Source organism: Gallus gallus, chromosome 7, assembly GCF_016699485.2.
Source record: "Gallus gallus isolate bGalGal1 chromosome 7, bGalGal1.mat.broiler.GRCg7b, whole genome shotgun sequence".
Lineage (NCBI taxonomy): Eukaryota > Metazoa > Chordata > Aves > Galliformes > Phasianidae > Gallus > Gallus gallus.
In genome coordinates this window covers 16,334,814-16,350,546 of record NC_052538.1, presented here as the reverse complement: position 1 = coordinate 16,350,546, position 15,733 = coordinate 16,334,814, and the positions used below count along the sequence as shown (strand labels likewise).

Genomic DNA, 15,733 nt, shown 5'->3' with positions numbered 1-15,733 from the left:
TCCCTCCTCTTTACCACCCAAACAGAGTGGCATCTGACAGCAAGAGTGATGATGAATGAAAACTCAGAGAGCAAACAAAAAATACTGATTAAAAAAAAATTACTTTGAAGTTTGTAACAACTGGAATTTTCATGTCTGCAATAGCAAGCTAAGGACGCAGCTGTCGCTGCCCTTTTCTTGACTGTAGTTTAAATGGGGAAAAATGCAGTTCCATGAAAGCAGTTAGCTGACTGTTTAGGAGAAGTTTCAGCATCTCTAAAATTATTTCTCAGTATTACAATATGCATAAAAAACAGGATTCAGAGAGGGAAAAAAGATGCCAAGTGCCACCTTGTGGACATTTAACAAACAATTTAATTTCATTTTCTGTTTGTAGCAGTCTGCCTTCAGACCACAGGCTGCAGGGGATTGCCAGCACCACTACCTGACACAAACAGGGCTAGCTGTGGCTGCTGACAAGCGAGCCAAGCTGGCAGCTGCCTCTGACCCTCTGATGCAGACCACTGTAAGGTTGATGATAGCTCTTTCAACTATCTGTCAAAATAACGCTGTCAAAATCAAATCTGCCACTTTGATTTCTCCATTTCAGCAAAAAACAGCCTGTCAATTATTTATTTAACCCACTGTGCTAAAGCTGAATGCGCTGTCAGCTGCCCCAAGTTGCTGGAACAATGAGATGGGCAACTCCCTACCATTTCTTATGGGTATGTGAATGGTCTTTTGCTAACAAATCCTGCAAGACTAGAGTTGACAAACATACACTTCTACTGGATGAATCACATCTCCTAGATCTGACAGAAGATTTGTCCAAATAACTTCTATGTGAGGACAGTAAAGTCTCAGAGCAATTCAAAGTGATGTCAAGTAACATGAACTTGAACACTGTAATCAAGCTTCCCTAGTGTAAATCCAGACTGGCTTTCATTAGCGACGCTGCTCACTGCTTTGATCATGGTCAGATGACTTTGCTTAGAAGTAGGCACCAATTCATGTCAAAGCTATTGCTCTTACACAGCTCTCACTCTAGCCAGAACAAGCCCTAACATAGGAGAAAATATTAACCTTTCTATATTTCCCTCTGTATTATTTATTTCAATTCCTTCTTTGTCTCCTGTTTTAAAACATCTCCCTGCACAGGGACCAAGCTCGCTTCCCATTGCTTGTTTCAGTTGTCCCAAACAGCAGTACCTGCAAGGGCACCATCACTTCCACCTGAACTTCCAGCCAGTGACCACCTCCTTAACTACAGCCTAAATGCATTCACAAAAATAATTTCTTGACTCAATTTCTTTAGCATATCCTCCAAAGGGTAATTTTGAGTGGAACTTTATTACACAAATATTGTGACCCACCACCCTAGTAGCAAAAAATCCCAATGTGATGTTACAGTAGTGTCTTCCAGCTGTAAATTAATCTCTTCCCCTGAATAAGAAATCTGTCCAGTCAAGGTTGTGTAGAGGAGACCCTAAATAAAGGAAGAGCTTTCAGGCACTTTTGAAATACAATCCCTCCATCAATTGCATAATGCCCTAATTTACTGAACTGAGAAGGCATGTTTTATCACTATTTGCTTGGTTGCTTTGAATGTTTTTCACGATCAGCACTGAAATAGTGAACATACATTCAGTTTCCTGCTCTAAAATACATTTTTAAATGCAGCGTTGTGGTTTCACTAAAAGCTGAACCACAACAAAAGAGCACAACACTGACCCTGCCTCCCCACACATTGGTAAAAATCTGCTGAGAACCTGCCCTCCCTTCCATTACAGACCAAGATAGCTGCTGTGAATTCATTAGCCTCCTGTGGAAGAACACAAACACAACAAAAGCACCCATTAGCAGCCCAGGCAAAACCAGAGTCACCCGAGAGAAAATGAAGAGCAGATCTGATGTCTGACTGCTGTTATAAACAGTCTCAGGATGGACTTGTGCTCCAAAGCACGTCTCTCTGTCGTGGTGTAAGAGATGCTGTTGCCTCTCCTTTCCCAAACTTGACCCATGTTCTTTGACCATCAGAGTTATAACAAACCTATTATGATTCTTATTACAAACAGATTTTTCATTTTCTAAAACAGCTGTCAATAACACAAGCCATTGCTCATGCAAAAATATGGCTTGTGTTTGCATTCTTATTTCCAGAACAGATGCAACACATCAACGCTCATGGCTGGAAGGAGGAGGACAGACTACCAAGTCCTCTTGCCTGGAACCAGGCTCACTTTATAGTATTATGAAGGAAACTCCTAAAACACGTTATTGGCAGGGGTAGAGGAAGGCAAATGGACACAATGCGGTGGAGTGCTTTTTCTTGAGTTGGAATTAGGTTTTTTTCCCTCCAAATGCCACTCTCCAGATGCTGTGAGCTTTCGCCCAATCCAAAAGCTGGAAGTATCATTTCTTACCCCTTTCTGTGCTCAGACAAAACCTTCAAGAGGCCTCCAAGGATGCAAAATAGGATATTCCATGTAGAGCAGATGAAAGCCTCACCTTCCTTTTTGGCAATTCCACGGCTCACCAATATAACTACAGCAAAAAAAATTTATCCATCAGCCTCTCCTGGTCTATAGCATTAAACACATCTTTTCCATAAATCTCCTTCTCTGTAGATTCACCTGTGGCTCTGGAAGCACCGGGAGGCATGAGAGATGCCCTCCATTTGTCCTCAGCTCTTGCTGCACTTCTGAGGATGAAGGCTGAGCTCTGCGGATGAGGACGAGCAGCTCAACCCAGAGCTCAGCCACTGTCCATGGGGAACAGGAGAGCTGTCTGCAAAGCTCCATAGGATCGGTGGTCGAAGGCAGCCCCCAAGTCTTTCTTTTGGGTAACCCCACTTTTTCTTCCTCCCCATGGCAACACTCACAAGCAAAGAGCAGACTTTGTGCTATGGAACATGTCTAAATAGAAAACAAGAACAGCTGCTGCAAGAGCAGCAGGGGCTCACATAGATAAAGTCATCCTATAGATGAAAAACTGGTATCCCTATTCCTGAGTCCCAGCAATCCAACCCTGCCCCAGGCAGCACTGCCTCTCCGCATAACCTCTTCCGGTGTACTGAGTTCTACCTCATAAAAAAACCTTCGCTGTGGCAAAACACAAAAAGAGGCACATGGGAAACCATAGGATGTGACAAATCACATTCCAGATTCCAGTTTAAAAATGGTTCTGGCCAACCTACGTGGCTAGATGGGGACAGCTGCGCAGCAGAATGCTGCACACAATTGTTATACTTGCAATCTACAGGATTTCTGCACAGAAACAGGGCAGATGGTAACAGAGCTCTGAGACACAGTGAGCCACAAGCACTCTGTTAGAGCAGCCCATCACCCGTTAACCCAGACACATCCAGCCATGCCATCTCCCAGCAGCACCACATCCTCTGATCCTGCTCCAGCACAGCTGGGACACCAGGGCTGCCAGTCACCTGCTGCCAAGGCTGAGCCTGCAAGGAGCAAGCTGGGGAAGAACCACCATCCTGGGCTGGCGCGGGGTCAGAGCTGACCTGGGGTGGGTGGGGGAGTCTTCTGTCACTGAAATAACATTGAGCACAAAGCTCCCAAATATCTTCCCAACAGAAAGAACCATCATTTCATCTCATCGCCACGTTCCAAAATATATCCCCGCTCCTGTTGGAACTCTGAAGATCGTTTCAACACCTTCAAAGTTACATTTGTAAACATACTCTTTGGAAAGCCTGAAAAGGAAATCAGTAAAATTAATTGCTGTGTCAAAAGTGTGCTTCCTTTATTGGGTGTACGTTCAGCCAGCAAGGCAGAGGCAAGGAAGAGCTACATCCTGTTGGGTTTTTTGTTCTGTTTTCCAGTGAAAAGCAATCCAACTCCGCACTGAAGCATCGTGTCCAGATTCATATGGAAGCCATAAAGTGCAGATGAGTATGTATGGAAGACTGCCCCTACCAAATAATTATCAGCAGCTTTTATAGTCTGCTCTGGCTTGTATACTTAACAGATACTAACTCAGCATTGAGGAGACTGAGTCGTACCCTGCCACGTGAGAGCCAGGAACTATTAGGTACTGCACTAACAATGGCTGTGCTTTTCCTGCCCATGCTGTTACTCCATATTTCACAGTCCCCCACCTACTCTGCAGACAGAATAATTTGGTAGCTCTTTTCCCATTGCTGCAGCAGCGCTCAAGACTTGGCTACCTGGTGTCCCACTGTATCTGCTACGTGATTTAAATGGTTGCAGTTGTGGCTCTGCGGGCCACTGTAGCACAGCGCCGTGCAGGGAGCAACCAAACAACTCCTGCACTAAGGGAACAGTGCTTGACCTTGACTTTTGGAGTGGGAATTTACCCCAAGCTGCCTCAGGAATAACCAGCATTTGGTTTTCCAGAAATTCTGAAGTGACTTCAGAAATGTCCTTCTCTTTCTCATTCAGATATAGGATGAACAAATACTTTGAATGCTGAGAATGCCAAATGCCCTTCAGCTCTTCCTCGCTGGCAGAGGCTGCGGCACACCACACCGCAAGCTGCCCAGCTGGAGGCAATCAGCCCTCCTCCCAGGGACCAGCACTTAGATTTAGCAGACCAAATATTTCAGTGACTTTAAATTACACTTTTCTTTGTTTGAAGACAGGTCTAAAAAGGCAAAATCTAGAGGGCTTTCAATTCTCTGCCGTCGTTTATGAAGACTTGCAAGACAGATACGATCCATCCCACTGAAATTACAAATCCTGAGCGTCTGCAAAATCCTCAGCCAGGAGCCTTTATGCCAGTTGATGATTACGTTGTTTAAATGCTTGCAAAGCTCTGTGGGCAGCCCTTGGGTTTGTCTTGCTGTTCTTTAGCTGAAGTCCGCTTCTGTGGAACTGTACGATCCGTCCACAGGGTGGTGCAGCTAAACAGCTCGAGACGTGAGCGCTAAGCCTCCAGTTCTGGAAGAGAAGAAAATCATCTGACAGGGAAGGCGCTTGTAGAGAAATGACCTGTGCTCCTGGAGGATGCTGATACATGGGCTTTCATTTGGCACAAGTAACATGATCTTCCAAAGAGTCTGTATTAGGCTTATGCTCTGAGGTTACTGATTAAAACAGTATTTAAGTATAGTAATCTATAGGCAAACACATTCTGGACACTCGAGACGTGCTTTCCATCACATAAAAATCTGCATCAGCAGAACCTGGGAAGTCCTCCTGGATCTGACAGCTCAGAGGACAGTCCTCCCTGACAGCGCCAGGTGAGATCCCATTGTGCAGACTGCCTCCACGTATGAGCAGCTCGTAGGCAAGGAGGAAAGGATGCGAGAGGATTTCTATGGGATAAAAGACCGACTGCAGAGAATCGTTAGGAGGGGGCGATTCAGAGGGCTTGTGCTGTAGCTGGCAGGAATTAAAATCTCTCCTTGCTCCATTTTCTTTATCTGTATACTCTTTCCTTTCTTCCTCAATTACTTAGGTTTACTTAAAAGAAAGCAAGGAGATTATTAGACACAATTCTTGACCTAATTCTACCCTCTGGTTCCTGGGCAGGTGCTTTGATACATTCTAAGAACAACAGACAAGTTCCCGGAGAGCACAAGGCACAGCAGTAACATTTTCTATGTCAATCTCTATCTCTGGGAACATTCCAAAACCCTGCATTAATTACACGTGGGCACAACTGGATCTGACCTTTACGGCTTCAGCAGTTATCTCTCTGCTATTTCCTACAACATTCACAGTTACAGAAAACACAGTGAATTTTTTCCACCTCATTTATAAGCGTTAGTGTCGCTTCTCTAATACTTAGATCAATGGATACCCATTTGCCAGTTAACAGATCCATCTTTTCCCTGCTCCTAAGTAGGTTTCTGCTTCCATTCTTCCTTGAGACTGCGTTGCCAGCACAAGCTTTTCAAGGTCGCTGTCCTTACTTGCTTCATTAGGTGTTACACATTAGGTAGGGTTAGCACAGCACCCAGGAGAAAATCATCTTCTGATTCTCAGCACTTGGACAACCTCCTTCCCACCTACACGAACGGGGTTTGGAAGATCAATCAAATTCACCTCTTACCTGTAGGTAAGCCATCTTGAGAGGAACTTTGGCTTTCCACGTTCCTCTCACTAAGCCAACCAAGCAGAAGAACTAGAAGTCTTTCCCTTGCAGGCAAAGCACTCATTTAGAGAACAATGAATTGATGTCACTTCCATACAGTACCTTTACTTGAAGACTGTGACAACGGAAAAGATGTGTTTTGCCAGCAGAATCACAGCCTACCTTTGAGGGAAGCAGTGATGAGACAGCGTGGTTTGCATGGAGAGCAGTAATCACAACTGCACAGAACTGAAGACGGTCACTTGTTCACGAGCACCTCAGCTATGGAACCATCTATTTCCAGCGGCTTGCCCCATACTCATAGCAACAGACAGATTCATAGGAGGTTATTTCTGCACAGTTTCATGTCTCATTTCTCACCACCAGTGTTCAGGAGGGGAGTTCTCATCCACTTGTGTGCTCTGAACAGGAAGGCAGTGACATGAACAAGTAACAATAAGCGTGGCTCCCCTGGCCGTTTGGAGACGTCTTTCTCAGTTCACACAAGGCAGTTTGTTAGCAAACAAACAGAAAGTGAACAGGCAGGCAGCAGCAATGCATAACAAAAAATCCTTCCAAACAACGTAGGCTTACTTTAAACACTTCTCAGGACACCCAGAGGCAAAAGCACTCTCAGCAAACAGCTGTAGCAGTAGCGCAACTTCACACCTCCTCTTTTTCACCTCCTCTTTTTCCTCTACGTTGTTTGTTCTCTCTCCCATACTTCAGCCATCCAAGCGGAGTGACAGCACACACCTCAGCTTTGCCTCCACAGCATCCCACAGCTCCAGCTATTAGCAAATGGGCCTCGGGGAATCCAGCCACAGAAACACATCTGCGTGTTCTTCCTCTCTCCAAGAGGATCCACAGACAGGCAGCAGAGCAGAACACGCGGGTCCCTTCAACTGCTTCCCAGCTAAGCCAGGCACGCGGCCCCTGCACACCTCTGTGCACGAAGCCACGGGCTTTGTGTTGAAACGGCAGGGATGGATGCAGCTTAAACTCCATTCAGCTGCTGCAGCAGGTAGGAAGAAACGGTTGCGGAGAGGAAAAAAAGGCTGCTGACAAGGCTGTGGTGACTGAATGTACAGCCAACCTTCTGAGAGCCTCTGAGTGCCACCTTGAAGGCCCCACCTGCAGCTACCATTCCAGCGGCTACACAGAGCAGCTCGGCATTCTGCAGCAAAGGGCAATCTCCAACGGGAGCAGAGAACTCTCAGCCACTCTGCCAAGGAGATATAACACAGCATATCCGCCCTTCCAACCTGATGACCACAGGTCTGTCTCAAGCTGGAACCTATGATGTCACCGTGCTCTCTAGCCCTGTCCCCTTTTACAATAGCCTTTCACTTATGCACTGAAATAGCCATAAATCAACATCAAGAGCACGAAAAAGGCACATTGTAATGCTTCCCATCCCTCTCCTTGCTCTTGCTGTGCTGACACATACACACATTAATTGAAGGGAACCCACCAAACTGGGTGGATTTTCCTCCCAAGCTGACGTGGTAACTGATCTCAAGTTTTACACTCTTTGTGGTACATCCTATTAGAAGCAGCCCTAGGAAGTGTGAAATTTGCTTCAGATATACCATTATAGGTTAGAAAAACACGCAATATTGAGCCTAGAATTTACATGAAGGTGTAGAACCACAGCAAACAGGTCCTGAGGGAGGGCTTCGCTCAGGACACTTCCATTGGCATAGCAGGGGCGTGCATTTACAATAGCACAGTGACAGCTGTTTCAGCCCAGGAACACACATACTCACTTAGGTATGCTTCTTCTGTCTTCCCCCAGATTTACCAGATGATTACACTGAAATTGGTTAAGCATAAATTCTTGCGTGGCGCATTTTTGCACCGAGTTCCTATGGTCAGAGGCAGCGTGGTAGCTGGGAACGCATCCATCCACAGGCGGCCACAACCAAAACAAAAGCTGAAGGCTGTTCTTTCACTTCAGAGCAGACACCTTTGGGTCTGTTGTTGTTGTTGTATGTGAAGAGACAGCACTCAGCAAGCCACAGCAGCACGCAATGCTGCAATAACTCAGCTGTAAGCAGATCGCAGCTTCACCTGCACATACAGCACGTACTCCTGCATTAACCCAACTCCCCCCGATGCTCCTGCACTCACAGTGTAAGATGTACTCCTCTGCTTTCACACTTACAAAGGGTTTCCCGTCAATTTATTAACCTGCATTAATCCTCTTCGCTGCATCCTTCTATTGTCCCTTTGTGGTTCCTTAGGAGGGGGCAATCTTCAGATTATTTGTTTATCTTTCCTTACCCTTAGCAAGACGTATTTCAGAGCTCGGCACAGCAGTGCCCCCCGCTCCATCCTCTGCTGGCTCATCAGCTTTAACACGCCCCAACGTCACTAACAGCAGATGGGAGAGCACGCGCAAACCCGTTTTTTTTCCTTTGTCAATTTCCTTTGTAACGCAAATTTACTGACAGAAGAACGTCGGTAAGTAGATAAAACGCACCGAAGCGAAAAGATAACCCGGCAAGTCTAAAAAACAGCTGCTTGACTTACAGATGTCATAAAATCATCACAGAATCACTCGGGCCAGAAGGGACCCTCACCCGTCGCCCAGCCCAACTCCCCCGCTGAGAACTTGGTCTAAAAGCTGAAGTTCAAACGCTCTTAACTTTGTAGCCGAAGGCCACATCAGCTCGCTCACTCACCGCGGCAAACGCGCGTGGCTCTCAGCAGGCGCTGAGCGCGGCCCCCGCAGGGCCCGCCCCGCCCCGCCCGACACGGCCGCCATCCGCAGCCCGGCCGGGAAGGCGCGGACCGCCGCCGCGCTGCGGCTCACCCCGCGCCACGGACACCTTCCCGGCCGACGAGCGCTCTGCAACACGTGCTGAACTTGTTGTCGGATAGGGCCGGCGTGCCGGAACAACATAACAGGTGCCGGCTCTTAAGAGAGACGGAACCACGCTCTTTCTTTCACGGAGCTGCACCAGCCCGGGCAGCGCGGGACGAACGCATCGGGTCCGTCGCTCCCGCAGAAGCGACGCCCGCCGCAGGAGCGGCGCCGGGCCGTGCCGCCCCCCGCAGCCCGCGCCGCTCCCGTACCGCCCTGCGGCGCTGCCGCCGCCACGCCGCTCCGCTCGCCTCGTGGCTTCCAGCAACGCCGGCTACGCGCCTTTGGGCAGCGTTTTAACTGCGAAATTAAGACCACGCTTCATTAGAGAAGCCCTGCGCTCGGCAGCCAAACCACGGCTCTCCCGTTTTCTCTCCAGAGCGCCTCGGGCACACAGAGCACAGCCCATCCCCGCAGCCCTCCCAGCCCGCCGCTCCGCACAGCGCGGCCCGCGCTCTTCGCCCGGCGCAACTTTTGCCGCCCCCCTGCCCGCGCCCTGCCCGCGGCCCCCGCCCCTCCCGGCCCCGCCCCGCCGCACCGCGCCTCGCCGCACCGCAGACAATGGGCGCGGGCCGCTACTCACCGAACAAGGTCAGAGCCATGGCACAGGCGGGGGCTGGCCGGCCGCAGCGGGGCCGGCATTGGCGCGGCGGCGCTTCACGGCGGCGGCAGGGCGCGCCCGCAACGCCCGCGGAGCTGCCGGCTGCGACCGACGGGAAGGGGATGAGGGCCGCGAGGGGCCGCCTGGGCCGGGCGCGGCCCCGCTCCCGCTCCTCCCGCCCTCCCTGCCGCCCGCCCGCGCTCTCAGTGCGGCCCGCCGCCTCGGGGAGCCATCTTGCGCCGCCACACGACCCGCCTCCCGCCCTCCTGCCGCAGCCGGCGGGGCCGTTCCCATGGCAACGCGGCCGCCCCGCCGCCGCCGAGGCACAAAGGAGCGCCGGGGCCGGGCGGCAGGTGCGGAGCCCCGGGCACCGCGGCCCCGAGGGGCGGCCGGACGACCCTCGTCCTCCGCCCGCCGTGCGGCAGCGGGCTCCCCCAGGGCCGCGGGCACCGAGAGGAGCGCCGCCGGGACAAAGCGCTGCGCTTAGAGCAGCGTGAGGGCTGGCTGCAGCACGCAGCGTTCCCCTCGCGGTCCCTGCGGAACCCCGCTGAGAACTCCCCAGCTGCGGGAAGTTCCAACCGGCGGCGGCCGCCGGCTGTCACCGTAACCCGCAGTAAAATCCTTCAGGTGAAAGGACAGCATCCTGCCTCACTCGCTGACGGCGCTGGCGTTCTTACCCTGGGAACAAACGCTTACAGCGGGGGTCGGTTAGCACACACACGACTGGGTGACCTGACGGCCCCGCACGGGACAGCCGCAGGACAGGGCGGTCTGTGTGAGGAAGGCACGTACCTGAGCTGCGGCCGCACCCCGCGCTGCCAGCGGTGTGAGCACGGCTCCGCAAGGCCACGGAATACAGTCAGCAAGGAAAAACCCCTTCAGAGATTGCTTGAGGGCTACAGATGTTTCAAAACGTGGGTTTTTTTTTCTTTTAGCTTTGTGTCCTACTTACTGCGCGAAGTTTACAATGAAACAGCAGTCCTTTCACTTGGGAAGAGGTAAAGCAGAAGAATTGTAGCACGGTGGACCTGATCTCACCAAACGTTTTTATTTTGCACATACACAGTGTGAAAGTTGGTGGAAGAGCACCCTGACTGCACGGCTGGCATGGGACTGAAACGGGTGGAAAATAGAGTGGAAGAAGCAACAGCAAACCTCTGCCCTTCTGCCTCCACAACGGGCTCTTGGCTTTGCTGTTTGAAAGGAGCTGCATCTTCACACAGGCTTTTTTCTTACATTTCCTGAGAGTAAATGTCAACTTCCCCTCGGGTTTCCTTGAATTACATAGCCAGCTTTTTCTCTGCCCCTACTCCAACATCTTTATCTAATGACTGCTTGTTTATACTGCAAGCGTTTCCTTGTCCACAGCAAGTAATACTTTGACACGTCAGGAAGAAATCAGAGGCACAAATCAGGAGGAAAAAGCACCCGAACAGCCCAGAGTTCTCCAAAGCAGAGGTCTGTTCTCCCACACCTGGCTTTTTGAACAGACGTGGCAACAGTGTCTTAGCCACAGCTCTGGGCACTTCCTTAGCAAGCACTACTGCGGCACCTTGCCGTTGCTTCACAGGGAAGCAAGGATGATCGTGGTATGTCGTTTCCCTTGAAGCTCCCCCTGTTAAGAAGTGGTTTGTTAGCACCAGGCTTTGTAGGAGAAACACTGTATACACTTGATGTGTACACAATACACTTGCTGCCTGGTAGGAACATTCTGTGTGTATGTACCGAGGCTGTACACCCAGAAGAGCGACACAGATGCAGGATGCTATTCTCCTCTCCCCTCCTTGTCCTTCAGCTGCTTCCTCACCTCCTCCCCTGAGCCTCACGGCTCTTTACATTCCAGAGGCAATTACCAGTGCTTTATTCTCTGCATTAGATCCCCTTACTGGGATTTAGGGCTGGCTGCCAGTGTCTACCTCTCCACTGTGTCCCCTGCCCCTCCTGTGCCCCTTGCTTCTGATGCGGGCACAGGGTGCAGCCCGCTACCCACCGTTGTCCTCCCTTGATCCACCTGCTTCGTCTGAGGGCCTGGTACAAAACTACACCTAATTACCAGACATTTATTCTTCAAACCTGAACTAATTCATTCATCATATGTTGATAAATGAGATTTTAAAATTAATTACTGACATTTATAAAGATTAATACCCAACTGTAAAGAAAGGTTTCCAGCTTGTAAATCCAATATTACATGAAGGAAAATAAACATAAATTAAAGCCATCCCCTAATAATGGGGAATAGTAAAAGCGGAGGCATGGTGAAATGTTACCTGATGAATAGGGGTAGCATCTCATGACAGCTGCCCCTTGGCAGCAGGAGGGCAGCTCAGCAGAAGCCCAATGCATAACTGGGGGTGGCTGTGTTACTCAGTGCATCCAGTTTGCTCCAGTTAGGTTGATGCTATGAGACATGATGCCGTTTTGGATTTTGATGGCATCAAAGAGAAAAGCCCATTCTCCTCTATGCCACCTGAGCAGAGCCCTTCCCAAGACACTTCTTTAGGGCTTTCACATTACGGCTCCCACTTAATGGGATTTCCAAGGCATCTGCATAAATGTGATGAGAATTATATCACAAACTATAGGTGGTACGTAGTAAATTCCATCTGTGGATCTTGGAAAAATTATCTTAAGCTTTGATGTAATTTCCATTAAAAAGAAAACGTGCACCCAAATAACATTTCACAGCCAGCTTTTCCCATGCAACAGATGGCAACAGCAGCAAGTTACAGCGCTCACCTTTGCTCCTCTTCGCTTCAACACCGACGATGCATGCAGCACTCAAGGTGCAGGGCTGCCTGTACTGGAACAACTCCTTTTGCTCTGCATTGGGTGGCTACTTTCAGCTTCTCAGGTAAGTGATTCTTCTCTGTCTTCCAATTCAGAGGTCACTTGCATACCAAGAACCACCTCATCCCCATCTTTTCCAAGCTTTCACCTTTCGTCCCTTTGATTTTAAGAGCAGCATAGCTCTTAGGAGGCTATAATAAGAGATGAGATTAAAGATGATTGTCACGCATAGGAATTAATGATGCAGAATCCTAAAACGGTCTCTTTAGTTTTCAGTCCCTTTATTCAATTAACATCATCAAAACTCCTCTAATGCTTTCAAACATGAATTTAAAAGTACTTCCAGTACAGCTCCGCAGAGGAAATTCTTCTAATTCTGCTTTTCTAAGAGCAGGAGCTGGAAAAGGAATGAAAAATGAAAAGCTGTACAAACTTTTAATTATTAAAGATAATAATCCTGACATAAATTGCTAGATTTGACCAAAATTGACCAAATCTACATGAGGGTATGAGCTTTGAGCCCAGAAAGATGTAGGAGCTCAAAGAGGATGAACCATGGAGCTTCCTCTCACAACAGCTTCCATGAGACACTGAGAGCAAGTGGCACAAGGATGGGCAAGCAACCAAACTACTTTGAGCTGCAAAAGAGTATTATTATTTGCAGCTGGTCAGAATATACTTTAGCAATGGACTCTGTGGAGCACTTCCCCTACAAAGACAGGCTGAAGGCTTGTTCAGCCAGAAGAGAAGCTGTAGGGGAACCTCATTGCAGCCTTCCAGTATTTAAAAGAGGATTGCAAAAAGGAAGAGAATCCAGGTTTTACAAAAGTAGACAGTGGTAGGACAAGGGAGAATGGTTTTAAGCTTTAAATTGAATGCTAGAGGGAAGTTCTTCACAGGGAGAGTGGTGAGGTGCTGGCACAGGCTGCCCGAGAGGCTGTGGATGCCTCCATCCGTGGAGGTGTTCAAGACCAGGAAGGACGGGGCCCTGGGCAACCTGCTCTAATACCAGATCTGGAGGTTGGTGGTCCCACCTGTGGCGGAGGGATCGGAACTTGATGTGATCCTTGAGGTCCCTTCCAACCCAAGCCATTCTATGATTCTATGTGAGCTTTCTTATTGCTCGTATGTACGCTCACCAGTGGGTCTTATCAGCAGATATATACAATGCAAGACCAGCTATTCATTATGTTAATAAAACCCTAGAAGATTTCAGAATTGCTCGTACTTGCTCAGATGTATGTAGAATGGTATGTTCTCTTACTTTTTAAGAGTCCCGCATATGAAACACATAATATGTTTTTGATTGCTTGTTTTATTAAGTGAAACGAACAAGCTAATTAAAGAAATTCCAGGAAGTGTCTGCTTTCTGTCTCCTAGGGACAAGCCTCAGGCATCAAAGGAGATAATACCGATGGCTGTAAAACACCCAAGTGTGTTTATATTACCTCTAAAATGTAGTTTATAGCTTCTATTTAACTTTCATATTTCCTTTTTATATCACGTTGAGAAAGATTCAGGCGTTCGTTGAAAGAGTGCTTGGATGCATTTGGAAAAAAAATGGTAATTACAATTCAAAAACCAGAAGGTAAGCCATTTGCAAGGTAGTCTTGGGAATCAACTATTACCGTTTTATCCATAAACACTAAAAACCAAGAAAAAGCTGGAGTCAAAAATCTGCAAGATATTTCTAGTCCTGACTTTGAAAATGCCTTTAACCCTCAGCAGATGAGCTCCTACTTGAAGCCACAAACTGCCACAGAATTAGCAGTCGTTCTTCATGCAATAAATTGTAGCTTCTAGATCCACTTCTAGACCTGCTGGATGGCTTCGAGGAATTGTCAAAGGTATTAAACATCCTCATTAGCAACTGAGAACTGCAGTTCTGCAGTGCTGTGTACAACATTCACTAGAGAGAAGTATTTTGTGCTAAATCTTCAACTGGAAGTTTTTATCCCCAGAAAATGCTGGAAAGCTCTGCTTAACTGCTCTAAGGCAACATCTTAAATATATATATATAGATACACTTATCTCTTAGTGCAATTATTTGATTTTCTAATACCAGAGCCCTCAACATTATTTCCACGTTCTTAGATAATCCAATGCTGCTGAAGCCATTCGATAACAAAATGTTTTTAATTAGGAAAGTCATTGTCAGGCAATACTCACACACCTTGCTTCTCAGAGCTGCATCCACTAGGCACTTAGGGGCCTTTGAAAGAATGTTCAAGCTTAAGAGCACATGAAATGTCGAAGGATATTTTCAAGCTCAGCAATTTGCTTTATATGAACAAGGGAGGATAGGCCCTGTTAAGTCAAAATTCAGCTCCAAATCTGATGCAGTTTTTGTGCTACTGTAGAAAATAGACCGATTAAGAACTGAACTTTGGGAATGTTCTGAGAATTTCCTACTGTACAATTTACAGTCTAGTTATCAAGTGAAAATTCATCAGCTGCCCTTGTAGAATGAACTTCCATGAGCTGAAGATGCTTTTAAGTCCAAATCTCAGAGTGCTCAGATAGCAAAAGCCTCAGATACCTGATCTGCAGTTCAGCCATGTTTTCCATGCATTCTACCAAGAAGAATGGTCAAAAGAATCTGCATCTTGGGCTGCATTGAAAGCAGCATGGACAGCAGGCTGAGAGGTGATCCTGCCCCTCTGCTCTGTGCTGGTGAGGCCTCACCTGGAGTACTGCGTCCAGATGTGGAGTCCTCAGTACAGGAGAGATATGGACCTGCTGGGGCATGTCTGAGGAGAGCCTCCAAAATGATCCCAGGGATAGAACACCTCCCCCGTGAGGACAGGCTGAGACACCTGGAGCTGTTAAGCCTGGAGAAGAGAAGGCTCTGGGGAAATCTGATAGTGGTCTTGCAGTATCTAAAGGGGGGCTACAAGAAAGGAGACAGACTCTTTACCATGTGAGTGAGTTGTTCAAATGTTTTCAAACTAAAAGAGGCGATTTAGATTGCACATAAGGGAAAAGCTCTTTTTGTTTTCACAGTAATGGTGGTGAGGCACTGGAACAGGTTGCCCAGCGAGGTGGTGGAGGCCCCATCCCTGGAGACATTTAAGTTCAAACTGGATGGGGCTCTGAGCAACCTGACCGAGATGTACATGTCCCCATTCACTGCAGGGGAGTTGGGCTGGATGGCCTTCAAAGGTTTCTTCCAACTCAAACAACCCAAAGGCTTTCAAAGGAGAACATAAAACCTTTCAAACTGAGCAAAAAAAAAGCAAACACACCATCGGCAGCTTTCAGCTTTGCTGCACATAGCACCGGCAGCTCTGCAAGAAGTCAGGTTAACAGCAGCAGAGCACAACAAGCACAGAGTTAACACTGGAAAGAACTTTCAAGTCCCGCATTAGCTCTTCTGGCTCACAGGGAGATGGCATCAACTAAAACAACTTCAAAGAGCCGGAACCGAGTGTCGTTTT

General features: G+C 48.2%; 2 protein-coding genes across 4 annotated transcripts in view; one reads left to right on the top strand and one right to left on the bottom strand.

Annotated features, from left to right (window-relative positions):
- Positions 1–10,332, bottom strand: part of CHN1 (chimerin 1) — an 80,505-nt gene extending 70,173 nt beyond the window's left edge. For 2 of the 3 annotated variants that reach the window (NM_001012952.2, XM_040703538.2), the window contains exon 1: positions 9,489–9,747. In NM_001012952.2, coding sequence (NP_001012970.2) covers positions 9,489–9,507 — 19 coding nt within the window. In that variant the 5' untranslated portion in view covers positions 9,508–9,747. Of the gene's footprint in view, positions 1–9,488; positions 9,748–10,183 lie in introns of those variants that run through there. The other variant, XM_046943703.1, reaches the window with a different exon arrangement.
- LOC121111283 (atherin-like) lies at positions 9,506–13,514 on the top strand. The gene is made up of 3 exons (XM_040704148.1): positions 9,506–9,578; positions 9,634–10,420; positions 10,573–13,514. The coding sequence occupies exons 1-3, from the start codon at positions 9,506–9,508 to the stop codon at positions 10,598–10,600; spliced, it is 888 nt and encodes a 295-aa protein (XP_040560082.1). The 3' UTR covers positions 10,601–13,514.
- The last annotated feature ends 2,219 nt before the right edge of the window (positions 13,515–15,733 follow it).

Excerpts from the sequence above, each read along its gene's own strand:
- LOC121111283 (XM_040704148.1), top strand. The coding sequence starts at position 9,506 with ATGGCACAGGCGGGGGCTGGCCGGCCGCAGCGGGGCCGGCATTGGCGC. Across the intron at positions 9,579-9,633 it reads CGCTTCACGGCGGCGGCAGG|GGCCGCGAGGGGCCGCCTGG; the intron begins GCGCGCCCGCAA and ends GAAGGGGATGAG. Across the intron at positions 10,421-10,572 it reads GGCTACAGATGTTTCAAAAC|TGTGAAAGTTGGTGGAAGAG; the intron begins GTGGGTTTTTTT and ends GCACATACACAG.